Below are 18812 nucleotides of genomic sequence, written 5' to 3'. Positions count from 1 at the left end.
ATAAAGAAAGTGGATTATAATCCTTGTTTACTGCTTGATACAAGCTCTCTATATTCCCCCCTTTTAGTCAAAGGGATTTATCTTAAATTTCACTTCCTCAAAATGGAGTAGAAACAGTGATGTGATAACGTGACTCCAAACTACATCAAAAGATGCCCTCAAGTGGTCAATGAGAAGTATTTCAACAGTTACTTCATGCTAGTATGTTCCAGTACTCCATAGAGTAAACCAGGAAAACAAGTATTTGTTTTTAAAACCTCCAAATACCTACTTAGTGGTTGGGTTTTTTTGTTTTTGTTTTGGGGGGAATTTTTTTTTTAAATATACCACTGATAGTTTTTTCAGAAAGAAGTTGCAGATAGTGCTTTATAAAGTGCATATATGCAACCATAACAATCTCCTATCAGCTTAGGATCAAAGGCAACAATTAGAAAATGGGATCTTTTGCTCAAAAACTTCAGGACAAATTCTTTTTGGCCTGAAAAATGCTAGAAGTTCAAACAGAATGAAATTCATTTCAGTTTTCAAGGCTACAAGCAGAAGAGTCACATATGCATACTAGCACAGTACAATGAACGTAGAGTAGAAAAAGGAAATACTTATCTGAGACTTAAAACTTGAGTTTCCAAGGCATATGTCAGAAGTGACACTGAGCCCAGTAAGTGACTCATAATAAAATGGCATAGAAAGAATGAGAGAGGATTAATCATCAAGAAGCAAGATAGTATGTGGGAGAAAGTGCACTCAAATCTACACTGCAATTGCAAGGCACAGTCAGCCATGTGGGGAAGAAATTGCATCTATGTGTGGGCACCCACCTGGAACATTGAAGGTGCTGCTATTATGCAAGTGAATGGCAATCGACTACTGCCTGTAAATTATGCCAAAAGATACAGGTAAGAGCTCAGATGTAAAAGGATATTAGCATTTAAAACTGGCAGTGCACTTCTCAGCAAGTTGTTAGATATGACATGATCCCTAGAGGGAGGTGAGTAAGTAAGGAATTAGTCCATGCAGTGATTCAGAGGAAGCAATAGTTATTTTTATTAATTTAAAAGTAAACAGACATATTACAGAATACTGGATGTATAAGTTAAATTTGGGTTGTAATAGTCCGAGATATACATCCACAGTGCCAAAAAATGTAATGAAGTAGAGGTAGCTACAGTTATATGGAAAGGTATTGTCGTGGTTTAACCCCAGCCAGCAACTAAGCACTACGCAGCCGCTCACTCGCTCCCCCCCACCCAGTGGGATAGGGGAGAAAATCGGGAAAAAGAAGCAAAACCTGCGGGTTGAGATAAGAACGGTTTAATAGAACAGAAAAGAAGAAACTAATAATGATAACACTAATAAAATGACAACAGCAATAATGAAAGGATTGGAATGTACAAATGATGCGCAGGGCAATTGCTCACCACCCACCAACCAACACCCAGGTAGTCCCCCAGAGGCGATTCCCCACCCCCACTTCCCAGTTCCTATACTGGATGGGACGTCCCATGGTATGGAATACACCGTTGGGCAGTTGGGGTCAGCTGCCCCGGCTCTGCCCTGTGGCAACTTCTTGTGCCCCTCCAGCTTTCTTGCTGGCTGGGCATGAGAAGCTGAAAAATCCTTGACATTAGTCTAAACACTACTTAGCAACAACTGAAAACATCAGTGTTATCAACGTTCTTCGCATGCTGAACTCAAAACATAGCACCGTACCAGCTACTAGGAAGACAGTTAACTCTATCCCAGCTGAAACTAGGACAGGTATTTTAAGGATATCAATGATATTTTAATGATAATCCAGGAAATGAAAAATATTAATGAGTCTAGAAACTGAGAAGTTAGTCGTACCTTCTCTCTGCATACTTCCATATGAGGCCTAAAAGGGTAAATTTACTGGGGAAAGGATTTAAGGGATGTTGGGTATGGCATGCCTTCTTTCATATCTTCCCAGTACTTCTCAGCTCTGCTTGAAGAGCTAAGGTAGTGCAGCAAGTAAGAAGCAAGCAAGCAACAAGCAGCTGCAATTAATTTGTGTCACATCATACTATGAAATTTCAGAAATACAGGCACTATTTTTACTTTTTGAGACTTCAGTTATAACACAATTCCCCCCCCCCCCGCCCCCTCAATTTTAAAACTGTTTTCTTTAATGACAAAGACAAGACTTTCTCCTAGAGCTACAAGAGACTTTAGGGGCTCATTGACATTAATGTTTTGTTTGGACCAGGAACATGCTTTTGAAATGAATCTACCAGTCATCCTTACCTAGTATGCTTTCTTTTATCTATCTATCTCAAAGATTCGTTTTGGAGCTTACACACTGAATTCCTGATGGTATGTAACAAGCATTAATGGGCATTCAGTCCATATGACCAGATTATGCCCAATGTACCTGGAATTATGTAGAGTATGGACATCAAATCCTCAGTACCAACTGTTTCACTTTGAGCACTCCTATTCCACTGTACTAATAAAGAAGTACCCTAAGAGCTTGCCTTGGTCCCTTGGTTACCTGCCTCGCTTCTCCTTCAGACATTCATAGATTACCCCATGTTGCATTTTCCATCTCTGATCTAATCTATGCATAATCCAGTTCTTTTAAACAGTAACAATGGGACATGGCTCTATTTGGCCATGCATCCATCTGTTTCTAGTTATCTTTCAGTTTATCAGGTTTTTTTTCAGTCCCCTGGATCCTGGAGCACTGTGTCCTTACTACAGCTCATTTTTGGGGAAGAGGAGGAGAGGTGTAACGTGCACATCTAATATTGCAGAATACCTAGGAAACTACAGCTTATTTGTGCATGCTAACCCGTGGGAGGCAGAGAAAAGAATGAATTCCAAGTTAAATGTCCAAACATGAAAGAAATTGTCAAAATCTATATTAGAAGCAGAATGAGTCCTAGGATCTCAGCTTTAGAGAGTTCAGACAGGACCCCTCCAATGTCACACGAGACACTTGTGTTAGCTGAGCTGGTACACCTCTGCAAGGCGCCTTTGCTATCACTGCTGTCTCTAACCAGTTCGCAGTGTGTTCCATGCTTTGCAGTCTTTTTTTCCTTCATCCATCCACTGAAGCATCTTACTGAATTTCAGCCAGGTGGCCTAGGCTACAGGTTTACCTCATTGCTCACTGTTTTCACTGTAACAGAACCTGGTTAGTGCAGTATCTATACATTTCTTCAGGCCATTAAAAAAATGTGGATGACATTACATACATGAATATACCTTGTGCTTAGCTTTCCTTTGCACTCTAGTGTTATTCAAAGACAGCAAAACAAAAACCTCAAGTTAGATTTCTTGCCAAGTTTGCCTATTTCTATACTCTTTGTTTCAGGGTCTCTTGCTCCACCCATTGCTTCCAATGGTTCCAAAGAACCATTGCCAACCACTGCCCTACCATCTTTCCTATACCACTAAGTTGTGATCAACTTGTCTATTCGATGACACCTGGTAGTGTAAATAAATGTTATAAGGAGATGGTGTTTTTCCTCTTACCTTACTTCTCATTTTCTCAATTTCCCTTTATTAAAATTTTAAATATGTACATTTGAGGCAGACATTATGCAGTTGTGAACTTAATTACCTGTTGAATATGGAAGAAAGTCTTGAGAGTCCCGAATTTCCCATGTAAGATTTCTGCTATAAATCGCTTGGAAGTAATCACCAACAGTAGCATACTGGACAGTCACTCCAAACTCATTAGAATGCTTGTTAATATAATCCAACAACAGGTCCATGTTGGAGTACTGAACAGATGCATTAAAGAACTGTTTGTCACAGCCCTGAAATTCCAGAAACAGAACAGTGAAATGACTTTGGGTCACATAATTTAGAAGGATCTTTTTTAACACTAGTCTATGTCAAATTGGTATTTGTTTTGATCTTGACTCCCCATATAAAAGTTATTTGTTACAAAATGTCAAAAATGGGTAAGGTTACTCACACAGATCAGCTGATAACCAACCAGCATTACAGATAGGGAGAAGGGTGTTGACACACCATACTGTGCAAGAGCATGAAATTTCATGGTAGCAATTGGAAAATGCATGCATGCGTGCATGGAAAGATGACCTTTGTTTCTTTTCACACTTCATTTCTCCCACTCCGCAGAAAATAAGGAAGCTCTTCCTAGCGCTGTAGAACAAGGATATCCAGGAGAACCTGCTGTGGTCATCACATCCACTCACTACCTGAACAAAACTTTGCACAGGAATGCTTTACATTACTGTACAGTTAGTTCAACCACACAGGCCAAAAAACATCTCAAGGATCAGTTCCGGTCCTTAAGACAATTCCATGCCCCCTCCTACATCTGCTGCTATGGCCTCTAGGCAAGTAGGTTTGAACTTTTACACTGCCCACAGTCCAGTGCCTCCTCCTGCACAACTATGTCCTTCAGATCATGAATGAACACTGGTTTGTCCACATAAGTCATCACAAAAGTGCCAATAGTCTAGATGTGAGGTCTGACCTTAAATGGGAAAGCACGTATTTCCTGATTTTTTAACTGAAGGGACCCCCCCCCCCCCGTATCCAATTACTCCAAACTATTTGTACTCATGAAAAAATAGCAAGCTTAGCTATAGAGGTATCTGTGTTATCTATTTACCTCTTTACATAGAACTATGAATGAGCAACAAACTTTTATTACTTTGTTTAAAGCTTATTATCACAAGCACACAAATCAGGAAGTCAGAGACTGAAATTTTCTTACATTACTGCAAAACTGCACATTTGGATCTAGACATTTGGAATTTATTTGCACTATTCAAGATTCCCTCCTCCCCATTCCAGCATAACTTTCACTATAGGACTACTACAGAGTATTATATCCCACTTCTCCCCTCAACCTCTTAAAAAAAAAAAAAAAAAAAAATCAATACAAGCAACAGCGTCACAAGCACAGGAGAAAAACAAATCAGTGACTCAAAGCTGCATCAATCAGAAAATGTTTGCTCTCTTTGCAAGAACAGATACTGTGGTGAAATAGCCACCTCAAGAACACACATCATCCTTTAATATTGTAATTATGAGACCTAAAGCATCCATCAAAATTAAAATACAGACTGTACATTCAGTTTAGGCAAAGTTATTCTTTTCTAAGGACTTAAAAATAGTGAAAGCATTATCAGCGCTACGTGTACATGCAGAACGTAATCAACACAGCATATTGCTGAAAAAAGTGGGTGACCAATCTGGCATATGCTTATGTTTCTAACTAAAATACAAGACTGTATAAAAAAAATGATTACACATCAGTTAGAAAAAGACCTTGTCTACCTAATGTGTAACACGTTTTCTTGTAATGCTATAATTTTTGTTAATATAGAGTTATGGTGTGCCAAGCAGTTATGTAAAAAGATCATTTAAATAGACAAAACAAGGAGAGAAAAAAGGAAGCAAAACTGCAATATATAGTTTCACAAGAGGTTATCTTTTCAATTTTGTCACATTTCTTTCTATATTAAGTAAGGTGGAAGACTTAGTAGACAGCTGGCAGACTGTACAAGGAAGTTCTAGTTTTTAAAAATCATTACTAATCAGACATTTGGACCCCACTTATGAGAAAACCACTTTACTGACATGTGGTTAGTATCTGCATTTTTGCAGTACATACTGTAGCAAAGTACCATCTACCTACTGTCCATACTGTACTTGCCACTTCTAAAGCAAATGCTGATCATGCACTTACCCATGGCCATAAAACATCACTTGTTCGGAACCAGGCTGCTCTCTCCTTAATGTTTGCCACCATGGTTTTTGCATACAGATGGATGTTAGTATCTGTAACAGGGAGACTCATGTTTGGATAAACACCATCTTTTGGTGGATCTGGGAAAGCTGCAATTCCATTCCAATAAAATCCTGATCTAAGTAGAAGGAGAACGCAATAGGCTAAACAGGATTTATTCAACTGGGAAAAACACATCAAAATGTGCTGGGATAAAATGCAGACACAGAGGGAATAAGAAGCAAAAAAAAAATTCAGTTTATATTCATTGCTAGTATTTAGGTTTCAGAGTTTATTTGGGGGTGGAGGTAGGGAGAAGGTTGTCCAGTTTTCTTTTTGCACTGTGCAACTTTCCAAGTCCCTGCTGCTTGCTCACACAGAATAAAGAAATCATTGGACAAAACAACAAGCTCTGTAACAATAAGGATGTTCCCCCAATTAAACTTTGTTTACAAAGGGTATTTTATTGGATAAGCCAGCAAGCAAAATAAAGTTTTCAGAAGTTCTCAGATTTTTTTTCACAAAGTAAATGGAAAATTTTAGTTGCTTTAGTTTATACACAATCTCAGCCAAATATAATGTTAAAAATGTCACATAGAAAATCAATTAGCAATAGCCAGGTCCATACTGAGTATCCTGGAGTTTTTAAATCTCAACCTTCCAGACAGAGAAACAAAACCCCAGTCCTGCTTTGGACATTTCCTGTTTATACCAATTGATTGTTTTCACATTTTTATTCTGTATTTTTTTGATAAGGACTGACATGATATATGTATGTAGATGAAAGCAGTACCTGTGTTCCAAGCCTCCTGGTACTAGAAAACATTATTTTTAAAGTCTTATCAATATTTTGAAGTCTTTTTAATGCCTGTCAGTAGTAAGTGTCACTTTTGAGCATTCAGTTGTTAGGTACTGAGAAAACTTCATGTATTATGGTGGGTAGCTGGGGTTGCTTAATAATCCTGACTCAGATTTACAGAGTCTAGACATCTCCTAGATCTACTGCAGGTCAAAAGAAAGCAGTAGAATACTGTTGAAAGGAAACAGTCAAAGAAAATGCTTAAACTCCAACAACATGAACTCTCAGAAGTGATAAATATTTATGCCTATTTGGGAAATCTTCAGACCTGTTTGAAAAAGGTATTTGCGATGGGGTACAGTAGCTGTACTGATCCATAACATGGGTGAAGATCTCCTGTCTTTCAGATAAGGAAGGAGAGCCCTGCCATACAAACTGAAGCTTCTGGAAAACAAAAAACGTAAGAAACCGTTACCCTTGATGACAAGTGCAGAATACCATCATTTAACAACTTAAGACTTCAGAGTACCCATCTTCCTTTCCACCACTTGTAATATTTTAAGTGCTCTTACTTAAGACCAGCCAACGGCAACCCAAGCAAGGCCACATACTATATATAGGAGGTTATAGTATTGCCCCTTTCTGTTTGAATTGATGGACAAGTAGAGGAGGCAGCACACTGCCAGCATACTGCTAAAATCCAGATGTAAGCCTAGCTTTTCACAGGAATTACACCTCACTTGTTTCAGTGGATGTTGAACACCTCTAAGCTAGGAAAGACCCAGATGTAGTCTGGATTGCACTACAGTCAGTGGGAATCAATGTTTAATCAACTGGAACAGAATTTTTACAGTTTTGGAAGCCTCCAGACTGTCAAGTGCCAGAAAAAAAAATTCGATGGAAAAAAGATTGTCAAAAGCTCATAAAAGATTTTAGAAAGGAAGTATTGCAACTCACTGCAAACATAAGGTGGTAGGTCCTGTCTTCACCCAATTCAAGAGAAATTCTGTTCTTTTTCAGAGGTGCTCGAATTTCAAAAAAAGGATTCATAAAAACTGCCTAATGCCCACCTCATACTAGAGAAAGCCCCTTATTTTCACATAATTTAGTGTGTAAAACTGATAACAGATCAGGATCCAACATTGTGATGTGAAAAGAAAAACATTTACTCTGTATGGGACACTGTGTGAGAGAAGGCAGAACATGAAACAAAAACCAAGCTCAGCAAAAAAAATGATTAGCTGCCACCCTAACTGACCTAGTATTATCACTTTTACAGGCACAAATAAGTGTTCCGAGCGTGACAACCATTGTGCCCAAACATACACACTACACTTTAAAACAGTCTCTATAAAACCCAACATATCTAAGATGTTCTCAGGGGAAGCTGAAACCCATTCTAGATGCTTCCAGTTCCAACACTCCTAATTCAATGTCAGCTTACACCTTGCCTAACTGCCTGTCTTTTGTGTCTTCTTCAGGCTAGACTATACATTATCCTTGGCCAGAAGTCATGAAGACATTACTTGACCATATTGCATGATTATGATTCAATGTATTTCACCATGACCACATGCAATCAGCATGTCACTTTTAGAGAAGAAATACGTACATTTTCTTACGCAGATCAGAGAGATGCTTATCTTAATGTCATAGTTTACATTACTGCAAGTAGAGGCTGGCAATGGGTTCCATTCCTAAGGGTATTTTTACCTTGTTTTTCTGCATGTCAGCCTTCAGATCATAATCAATCCGAGAAATAAGATGAGCATTAAAACCAGCCAGAGAAAAAAGAGTTGGTGTTGTAGCTGAAGCTCCAAAAGGATCAATGTGCCAAGAAAACTGAGGCCTGATCCCAAAAGTTTCATACAAAAATCCATGGCCTTCTGCAAAGCAAAATTTGTTTAGGTTAGGAATACTTTTACAAGTTCATTTTATAAATTCAATAGGCATATAGTATTGCAGATAAGCACTTAAAGGATAGCTTTTTGTGCTGTTTTCCAAAGCATTTAAAGTTTCAGGAATTTAATGATTCACAGCAGAAAGTTTCACACTGACAATATTTATTTTGCTATGCCAAGTATAACTTATTAACATTATAAAAGAAGAATAACAAAAAGGAATTATGATTAGAGGCAGGCCTGGGAAAAAGTACTTAGATACAGATTAGGTTAAGGCTAACAGCCAGGTTGGAGTCTGTAGGAAAAAAACAAGCTGGGGTTTAGTTTGTGTTTGCTCAAATCATACCACTCATTCTCAGAAAATTTCAGTCTCATATCAATGACAAAGGGACAGGGAAGCCATCCAGTAATCAAAACTAATATGAATACGATCCTCAATCATAAAAAAAAGAAAAAAGCTAAAGGTTAATAGCAATCTTGATACAAGATGTTATTCAGAACCAATGTTATTACTTTTGTATTGAAATGAGTTTCAGAAAAAAGTAACCCCCAAACCAGAAAGACCAGACAATAGAATAAATTCAGACAAACCATTTAAATGAAAGTAAGCCAATCAGCTAAGCAGTAGATTTTATTCAGAGCTCCAGTATATCCAGCACTAGGATTCTCATAATCAAAAAAAACAAACAAAGAAATAAAGTTTGCAGATCTTAATTTCATAGTTCTGGAATTGTGCTCAGAACTATTTGAAAATACAATCATATCTTCTCCATTTTGGACTAACTCCATTCCAAATTTTAATATCATGTTTGAATGACCGAGGTTGCAAGGCATTCTCTTTTCACTTCATCTTTCCCATGGTTAATGTCTTCTCTAGTGAAAATATTCACAATGTGTTTATTTTAACTCTTTTGACTGAAGTACATTTTAGGCAGAGTTTGCTAGGCTCTTTCAAAACACAGCTGGCTAGACAGACAGGAGAAGACATGAAATGTAGACCCTAAGTGTCAGCACTGGCTTTGTCTTCTCAAGATGAACTCCACACACAGTGTGAGGATACATTTTTTTGTTTGTATGTACTCAAACTGAGCAGAGTGCTTTCAGGAAAAATAAATGGGGATTTTAAAATGTATTAATATTTTTGTTCCTGCTGAATAAATTACCAAACCTGAATTTTCTTTGTAAAAAAAATTATGTTTATACACAGAACGGAATATTAAATTAGAAATAATGTTTTTTTGCAGCTAACTCCAATGAAAGAAAAAGCTGTATTTGCATTTACCAAAAGGACTCTTCAGTCAGTATTAGTATTTTCTTTGGAAAAGTCATGGGTTCGGTGTACTAAGCCCATGCAACAACCTTTAAACACAGGAATCGGGTGAGGGGAAAAAAAAAAAAAAATGTTCAGCCCCTCTCCTCCTCTTGGCCAGAGTGCGATGTGGCGACTCACTGAGATGAAAAATCAGCTGCTGTCCCTGCGCTCCTGAGAAACACTGACGAGCAAAGAACAAGGCCAGTGGTCCTGCGCAGTCAGATTCAGCAAATGATAAAAATGTTTTCTGACCCTTTATTCTCCCATGTAGAAAGCTGCCCAGAGTGTAGTTCTGAAATGGGCAGGGTTTATATCAGCCATGACAAACAGCTGGTGCTAATACATCCCCTCCCACACCCAAAAAGCATGCTACTCCCTCGTGGCATATTATAGGCATCTAGAGCACAGTGGTGGCATGATTTATCCTGTTTCTTTTTTCAATAACCGGATGGAGATAAACATAAATACTAAGACTCTTTAAACCATCAGATGGAGAGGTGTAACATACAAATGGCTGGAAGCAGAAGCTAGAAGATTAAAATGGGAAATAGTGCATCTCTTGGAAATATGCACCTATTTCTAACAGAGGCTGCTGATCATGATTACAAATGGGGGCTTCTTCATCAAGCAAGTCTTTCAACTAAGTTCAGTGACCTTGGTGACATTCTATGGCCCATTTTCTGCAGAAGACTTTGCCTAAACGATACAACCTTGCCACACTCTGAATTGCTACCAGATATTTTCTTCCAGAGCGTTTCATACCCTCAATTTCACCACAACTATCTTCCCGGGAGCTTAAGCTCTCAAACACACACACACACAAAAGGCCTCTGCTCCAAAGGAGTTTATAACTGACATTGATTAAACTGCAAGCCAGCTTTCAGTAACCCTTCTGCTTACTACAGAACTGTTGTGTTTGTTTGTTTTTTTTAAAGCAAAGATTTTTACACAGATAACCCACCAGCAAGTAAAAAATAAGTGATGCTTTGATCAGTTCTTAGAGTAAAAAAATAATAGCAATCTTGGGGTGGAGAAATGAAAAACAAAACTCCCAAGGTCACAACAACAAAAAATAGAAGTTAAATGCAAATACACAAACCCGTCAACTGTAAAATTTGATCATCAATGAGTGTCACAGCTTCATCATGCATCACTTGTCCTCCAATGACAAATTCCAATCGTCCCTCCTGAAGCAACTGATGGACCTATGATATTGAAATTAAGACACAGAACATAAACATTATTTCAGTCTTATCCAGAAAGGCTGCAAATTCATTTCAGATCACAGCACATTACCTAAACACACTTGTCAAGAAGGCATCCAGGACAAAAATGGGATAAAAGGCTGTCTGTACTGAGTGCTATCAAAAGAAGAGGGGAGGGGGGAAAGCTTATTAATGCGCTGCACAGTGCATTGATTTACCTAGCTTACACTGAAACCAGATAGCAGGCACAAAGGTTGTACAGAAGGTCAGGGTCTACCTGGCAGGTGTTTCTCAGTAGGGCTGTTACTGTGCCTTCATACTATCTAAACACCAGACTTGTCCCCGTACACTATGCTGGCAGCAGCCTAGGATACTGCCTCAAGGCAGCTAAAGCTGGAGGATTAAAACAGAAGATACTAGTGCTTCTCCCAAAGGCTTCATTTGTCTTGGAAGCAATATGCAACCCCACGCAAGCAGCAATGGCCAGGCTCCCGGGGTTTCCTTTAGTCTATTACCTCTGTAACAGTCTGGAGACTGAGACCTGTGGGATCTAGGAGGGAGACAGAGTGTGCCATCACACTGTGGCCACAAACACATCCCTTCTACTCTGTATGCATCTTCCTTGCCTTCAGAGCTTGGACAGGTTGCTCAACTTGTGAGAGACAGAATGCTTTATTAAGAAATAGTTATTCCACATGTAGCAGGTTTGCCTGCCTGATAAACCCATTGCTAACCTTCATTTCTGGTCTGTTTTTCCTGGTTTAAAAACTGTTGATATATTACGATCTGTTCAACTGTTCAAGGTTTCTCTGGGTTTTTTTTGGTGTTTTGTTTTGTTTTAATTTCAGCCACTAGAAACAACAAATATGCTGACAAGTACAATTTTCAGCAAATGTGCTGGATGGCGGGGGGGCAGTGTTTGGAGAGAGGGAGTAATAGTCCGTGTCCCTTCTCTAGAAGTGTTAGGGAGTCTTCTGTTTTTATTACAGTTACTTCACTACCTAGAACTTCAAATATACCTCAAACTTCCAACAAAGAAAGTTTATGTAAATATGTATTTTAATCTCCACCCTTTTTTTTTTTTTTTGTAATCTGTCATGTAGGATGCCAATTCCAGAGCTATTATGTTTATTTCCCCAGGAACCTTCAGTGAATGCCCCTGTGTCTGCTCAGATACGATGCCAGATTGTCAATTTTGATTATAATCATTTCTCTCGTTCACAATGTTGTGAAAATGCTTCAGGGCTCAGCATTCATAAATTAGTTCCAGATGACTGTGGTGACTGATTAGCATGCTGGGAGACCAGATAACTGATATCTGGTGTCAGCACAGAACTGGTCCTGACCTACATGAAAAGCATCTGTGGCTATTATTCCCCATTTGGATGGATATCCAAAAAGAGATACCTCTTTGGGCTATGGAAACCTTTTTTTAATATAAGTTTTGTGGAACCACTGAGAGGCTGAAAACACAAGAAAAATAAATAATTCAAGTAATTTAAATAATATCTGATCCTAGGAATAAAAAAAAAAAAAAAAAAAAAAAAAGAAAACAATATCTCTAATGACAAGCACTTTTGCTGACCAGAACTGGGCAAAAGGAAGGAGGAACTGAGGAAACAGACACAGCAGTACTACAAGCAGCAGGCTGCTACGGTAGTAGAACATAACTGTGGTCCTTGGAACAACTACTACTATCCTTACGTCAGCTCACCCCTACAAACAAGATAGAAGTGGCTACACATCTTTTTTCCCCTAGTTAAAACACCCAGACATCAGGCTAGGGTAAGGCAATAGGAAGAGTTCACACAAGAAAATACCATGGAAATAACATGCACTGAGAACCAAGAGGTTCATATCCAGCTGAATGCTGCTGCAATACATTTCACTCCTATATATTCTCTCATCTGAATTGTAAAAATCAGTTTCAGTACCCAGGCTATACCTTTTACTAGTTTTTAATACTACCACTCTAATCCAAAGCAGACATTCCAAAAGAAACTAGAATTAAATCCTGTATTCCAAGTAAAATACTAAATTAAGACCAAAAAATGGCAAAGTTAAAACGAGGGAGCCTGTACTACAGAAAATTATTTTTGCTAGAGTTCAAGTGGAAAAAGCAGGACAGTAACCAGAGTGACCTAATTTCACGGCCCAATATTTGCAACTTGCTAACATTAAAAACATGCCACGTATCAGCAAGCATCATAGCTCTTAAATATTATTAAAGATTAAATGTTTGACACACAGATTTAAGAGGAATTTGGTTTTAATCATTTTAGTTTTCAGAGAAGCAGCTATAAAGTAACTAGAGAACTGACTAAAAAATCCATAAAAGCAACAATTATCAGTAACTAGGCTAGGAAATTAAATAGGCTGAATCATATGTACTAGTTTTGCACTACTGAGGTCAAATGTGATACACATTTACTCTCCTGGATTCCACATAATAGCTAGAATAGATATTAGAAACACAGGCCTTTATATTTGGGTTACAGCAGCATAATGTACTTGAAATAAGATCAACTTACCTTAGAAAGTTAGAGTATTCTTCTGTACCTGCACAAAGTAGCTCCTATGCTTTTTTTTTTTTTTTTAATTCCCCTACCCCAGAGTTACAGTACAGTTTTCTAATTAAAAACAGACAAGAAAATTGTCCTGCAACAGGCAAGTATGGGCAGTGCCCCCACAAAAACTGAACCACCTATACACAGCAAAACCTCTCATACAAAGGTCAGCTGCACACAGGTTGTAAGCTATTATTTAAATACTAAATATTACAGAAAATTCAGAACTTAGTGAAGGACTAGGTTAAAAAAAACAGACAAGAGGTGTCTTTTCTCCATGATGCTTTAAACATCTAGCACTTTAAACAAACTGAAACGTAAAGTACTGCAAGTAATATGCCGCTGTTGGCTGGACCCTGGTAACAAAACAGACCATGGAGTTCTGAGTGAGTACCTATGAGAAGCTGCACCTGTATATCCTCTGGTTTTAGTGTCCAAAACTTAAACATCTTGCACTGCAAATGCAACACATGACCAGCTGCTAGGCTATCAGCCCAGTCTTTGATTTCAGCATGTTTGTTTCATGTCAGAGGAAAGAAGAAATGACAAATAAAACTTCACAATGTCTTTACTAGGAAAAAAAAGAAAAAAATCCTCAAATTAAAGCTCTAAAGACTGAAAGGGATCACAGCTTATAAATAAACAGTCCCAAGAAACAGTTATTGCTGTTGAATCTACAGTCACCTCTTTGCTGCATTATCCTTGTTTACACACAGCAGGTTTTTGAGCAGTACTTAATTAACCACAAAGAAAAAATGTTCCTTCTTGTCAGCAGTGTTAGAGAGCAGTTCATGAGCTTCAGATGTTTAACAGATATTGGTGCAGCCTCTTTCAGAATCACCCACATCTTATACTAGCATGCCCTCAAATAAGAAAGTCATCGATGAAACAAGAACTGTGAAGTGTAAAGAGTCTTCAGTGCAAAGGTTACTACCTCCTACCGCTCTAATCTATAGCTGGGGTTTTAACCTCTGCCAACTGCCTTTAGAGTTAACGTCCTTTCATAAGAAGTACCAGATTCAGAAACAGCTTACACAAGACCTGGGTAAAAAGCAAATGGTGAAGTACTTTGCCCCTCCTTGCCCCCGGAAAAGAGCGTGGATTCTTTGTTTAGCAGGAAGTATGGCGCTAGTACAACTTACCTGCTGCTTCTGTGTATCTGTGGCTACTGCATCCCACCAGAGTCGAAAGAATTCCTGCTCCACGGCAATAAATTTGCGCTGCTTTCCTTTCATTAGCTCTTCTACAACAGTTGTGTAGACATTTGCTGCATAAGCGTGCATACTTTCCTGCAAAAAAAAAAAAGTGTAGAAAATAAACTGTTTTGCCTATATTAAAGGGGCTGTTTTGAATACTCATTGGGCTTGAGAAGAGAGAGAGATCAAAACCCTCACATTTGTTGCACACTTCCTTTGTACGTTCAGAAAGACCGAGTTCTCTTTGATTACATACAGCCTGTGGGCCCTTCTGCTCCGAAATACATCCTCTGACTGGGGACCTGACTAGATCATGGTGTAGTTTCGCCCAAGATCTGCAGACATCAATACAAGCTTTCTTCTTGATGTACTGGGAACAGCTCACGCTGTCCCTCACTGCTTACCTTAAATCAACAGTGCCACAGAGGATAAGACTTTGCACCAACATAGTTGATAAACCCACATGCACACTTTATTCTTCCATTTCTGCTCTTCTTCTGATGGCCTTAATTATCAGAATTGTTTCTTTAGAGTGAGTATGACTCCATGCTGCAGGTGCGTGTTGCTGGTATAGTACAGTGATACATATAACGTAAATTAAACTACTATGGCCCTAGAAGTTTTAGTCATGAAAAATAACTCAATTCTGCTTGATGTTTTAGGATGAAGTAAAACCAAACTGGCAAAGGACTATTAGAACGAGTTTGACTGTTGACGTAGAATCATACAGAATCTGTGCATCTATCCTATGTCATTCCTAAAGCAACTTGTATTCCAGAATGAGGCCTATGGATTTCTTCAAAACGCAAACGTGACAGCTGTATCCATCAAATATCCTATCATATGGTTATATCCTATTCTATGGTATCAAATAAACAACATCACGCTAATTTTGAAGTTGCGCACATTAAGGTACTCCGTGTACACTTACCCTTGCCAGAACAACCACTGACCAGATCCAGTCTTCCACCCTTTACTTAATTTCAAAGTGATGTACAGTGCCTAAAGGCAACTGCAAAGATCCTACAATTTCCTGCAATGTCTGTGTTTTCTCGTAACAAAGTTATCTGCATGTTATAGCACAGTTACTTTAACACTAACCATAACACTTTTTCTACTTAAACTACTGGTACTTGCTTAAGAATGCACACCACGATACACACGTACATCTTAAAGTGACTGACATAGATCTCACCCACCTGAAAACTAATGGTCATGATACGTAAAATCTGAATGCATATTTTTAATTTAGGCCTTTCCTATATGAAAATCACATTTTGAAATAAGAAGGGGATGATGTGATACAAATCAGAAATGAATTGTATCACATCATCCTACCTTTCCTAACCTCTTGCTTTCCACAGCTGAAATCCAGCTAACTTTGTAAAAATGCTAATGTGTCCTTAGAAAAGGGAAAACATTTGAGTGCAGGAAGAATGGCTTAAAATACTGTAGTGCTTATCTAAATAATTACTCTTTCAATGATTTGTTGATCAGTTCTTAAGGGTTTTTTAAAATCAAGATTATGACTAGATGATTAATACAATGTAAAATTTTAACTAAGGGAATAGCTTTTAAGTTTTACTAATACTCAGTGACACACTCAAATGATTGCTGAGGAATTTTCATTTTTCACTGGCAATTGGCTACAAACAATACATCCTAAAATCCCAGTGTATGCACAATGATTACAACAACATTAGGCTCAATTTTAGTTCTTAACTATTAAATGGAGTACACTAGATTTTAAGAGCTGCACAAGGACTTTTCAAATTTAATACAATACTACAGTATTCTGTGTGGTAACTCACTGAAAATATTTTCGTGAGGTATTTTGGAGATAAAGGCAAGACAGTCTTTATTCTAACTCAAACTACACTGGAACTAAGCAGTAAGATATTACCCAATCCTACAAAGTTTATAAACCCCAGTCGTCTGGGTGGGATATGAAAATAATTGTTCTTGCAAACCAGGATACTTGCAAGCAACAATAAGAATTTTCTTTCCAATTCATATCCTCTACTAGCTGATGAGATACTCTGAAACAATAAGCAGTGACACAGTATAAATAAGCAGGTAAGATTTTACTTATTTAAGTATAGATTTTAAACTCCTATCATGATGTAAAAATTGTTTTGCATTCTAAACAATGGCGAGGTATCTTTCACACCTATGGTAAGATACGTCAGTGAGACGCCACATCTCACGTAAAATATGGTACCACTGTTATCAGATTGCAACAGATAGCTTGCTTTGAGAGAAATTAAAAAAAGGTTTTTTTATACATCAAAGTGCTGGAATTCTCCATCAATACTATAATTTCCAGCACACAATGAAGATTGCTGTTCTGATATCATAAATAAAATGCTTATTTTTCACATTATAAATGGAGAAACTAAACACAGAAAACATAGTATGGTGTCAGTCATGAGTGAAACCTAGTAACTAAGCAAACCAAAAATGTTAAATAGGTTGGAATCATATTAGTATTCCACAGAGAGTTACCTTCAGGTTTCACTTTACTACAGAAGCATTTGAAATGATCCACAGGTAACCTCTGTGGTTTTTGACTACAGGATTTGCTGATGCCTGTGATTTAACAGCAGAGGAACCAAGGCTTCAATCAATTGCATCTTCTCAGGAAAAAAAAAAAAAAAAAAAAAAAGAAATTACGTGTTTCGTTTCTGTCGGAGAAGATCTTTGACTGCTAACTGACCCAAAATAAAAATTAGTTTTGTGTTCTCTTATGCAATTTCTGAGTAGGAGTTTGAAGTATTAAAGAAGAAATTCACTAATCTTTCCTAAAAAAGGAAGACAAAATACATGCAGAGCAGAGATTCTGTGGTGAGCCATTAGCTCTTTTTTATTACAGTTACTTTTAAACATCTGATGCCATTTCACTGTAGCGAGCGAAGTATCCACAGCATCTTTCACGTAAATCAAAGAAATTCATACTAATGAAGAAAGATTGAAGGATTCAGGATTTTGACTAACAAATATAAAAGGTATTAATGCCGCACCTGATTTATTTTGCTCTGCATCTCATGTATTTAGCAAAAATTACTTTGCTACCTCGTTTCCGTGGCAGTAGGCTCCAAGCCCACCCCAGCCATTGAGGACCTGGGATCCTGCTCTCCTCTCAAAGACATCACAAAAAGTTTTCCTGGGGTTTGGCTTCGTAACAAGAGAAGACCAAGAAAAGCTGCCACATAATCAAAGCACACCATCAAAGAGACCGAAGATTTTCCTTTAAAAAACCAAACCCAACCCAACCAAACAAAAACCCGTCAGGAGCATCCTGCAGAACGCAGGCCCGCGCAAACCCCAAATTCCCGGGCACCGCTCCTAGGCTAACCACGCCCTCTCCAAAGGGGCGTCGGGATCCCGACGTACCGGCCACGGAGCACGGAGATGGACCGGCCCAGGGCCGGAGACGCCACCTGACGAGGATTTGCGCGTTTCCCTGCAGGCGGGCAGACGCTAGGACGGGGGCAGGCAGACCCCCCGCAGCCCGCCTTACACCACTCCGGGTGGTTTTGCAAGCTCGCAGGCGCACGGGGAGCTGGGCCGAGCCGAGCCCGGGCAGCGGAGGGGCCGAGCCCGGGCAGCGGAGGGGCTCAGCCCCCCCCCCCCCCCAGCCGACAAGCCCACCCCTACCCCGGCAGCGGGGGGACAGGCGGCCGCGCCGCTGTCCGGCCCGGCCGGCCTCGCTGCGCGGGGGGCCCCACCTGCACCGTGTAAACCCAGCCGACGTCCATGTGGCTGTGGGCGACCACGAAGGCCCGCAGCTCCCCGCGGCCGTCGGCCGGCGGGAGGAGGCTGAAGAAGAGGAGGAGGAGGAGCGGGGCTGGCATGGCGGCTCCGCCGTCTCCCCGCCGCACTTCCGCGTCCCGCCGCCCCGGCACCGCCTCCCGGGGCGGGGAAGCAGGGGTCGCCTTCGGCGGGCCGAGGCGTAGGGCTCGCTTGGTCGAGCAGAGCGGCTTGGTTAAAAAAAAAACCCAAAACAACAAACTGACAAAAAAGCTACAGCGGTTTTCCTCTAAACGCGAGGATTCCGTGACGCTCGTTAGCCCCGAGGCGCTCCGCAGGTACTGGAGATGC

The 18812-nt window shown here is 39.4% G+C and overlaps 1 protein-coding gene across 5 annotated transcripts in view; it reads right to left on the bottom strand.

Annotated features, from left to right (window-relative positions):
• The window catches only part of MAN2B2 (mannosidase alpha class 2B member 2), a 33882-nt gene that overhangs the window by 12200 nt on the left and 2870 nt on the right, over positions 1-18812 (bottom strand). For 3 of the 5 annotated variants that reach the window (XM_069793995.1, XM_069794004.1, XM_069794023.1), the window contains exons 1-7: positions 18440-18624; positions 14658-14804; positions 10843-10948; positions 8244-8416; positions 6859-6974; positions 5693-5870; positions 3584-3782 (exon numbers count right to left, since the gene is read on the bottom strand). In XM_069793995.1, the coding sequence (XP_069650096.1) occupies positions 3584-3782; positions 5693-5870; positions 6859-6974; positions 8244-8416; positions 10843-10948; positions 14658-14804; positions 18440-18565 (1045 nt within the window). In that variant the 5' untranslated portion in view covers positions 18566-18624. Of the gene's footprint in view, positions 1-3583; positions 3783-5692; positions 5871-6858; positions 6975-8243; positions 8417-10842; positions 10949-14657; positions 14805-17731; positions 17768-18439; positions 18625-18812 lie in introns of those variants that run through there. The other 2 variants (XM_069794011.1, XM_069794019.1) reach the window with 2 other exon arrangements.

Source organism: Haliaeetus albicilla, chromosome 1, assembly GCF_947461875.1.
Source record: "Haliaeetus albicilla chromosome 1, bHalAlb1.1, whole genome shotgun sequence".
Taxonomy (NCBI): Eukaryota; Metazoa; Chordata; class Aves; order Accipitriformes; family Accipitridae; genus Haliaeetus; species Haliaeetus albicilla.
This window is presented reverse-complemented; position numbering and strand designations above follow the sequence as displayed.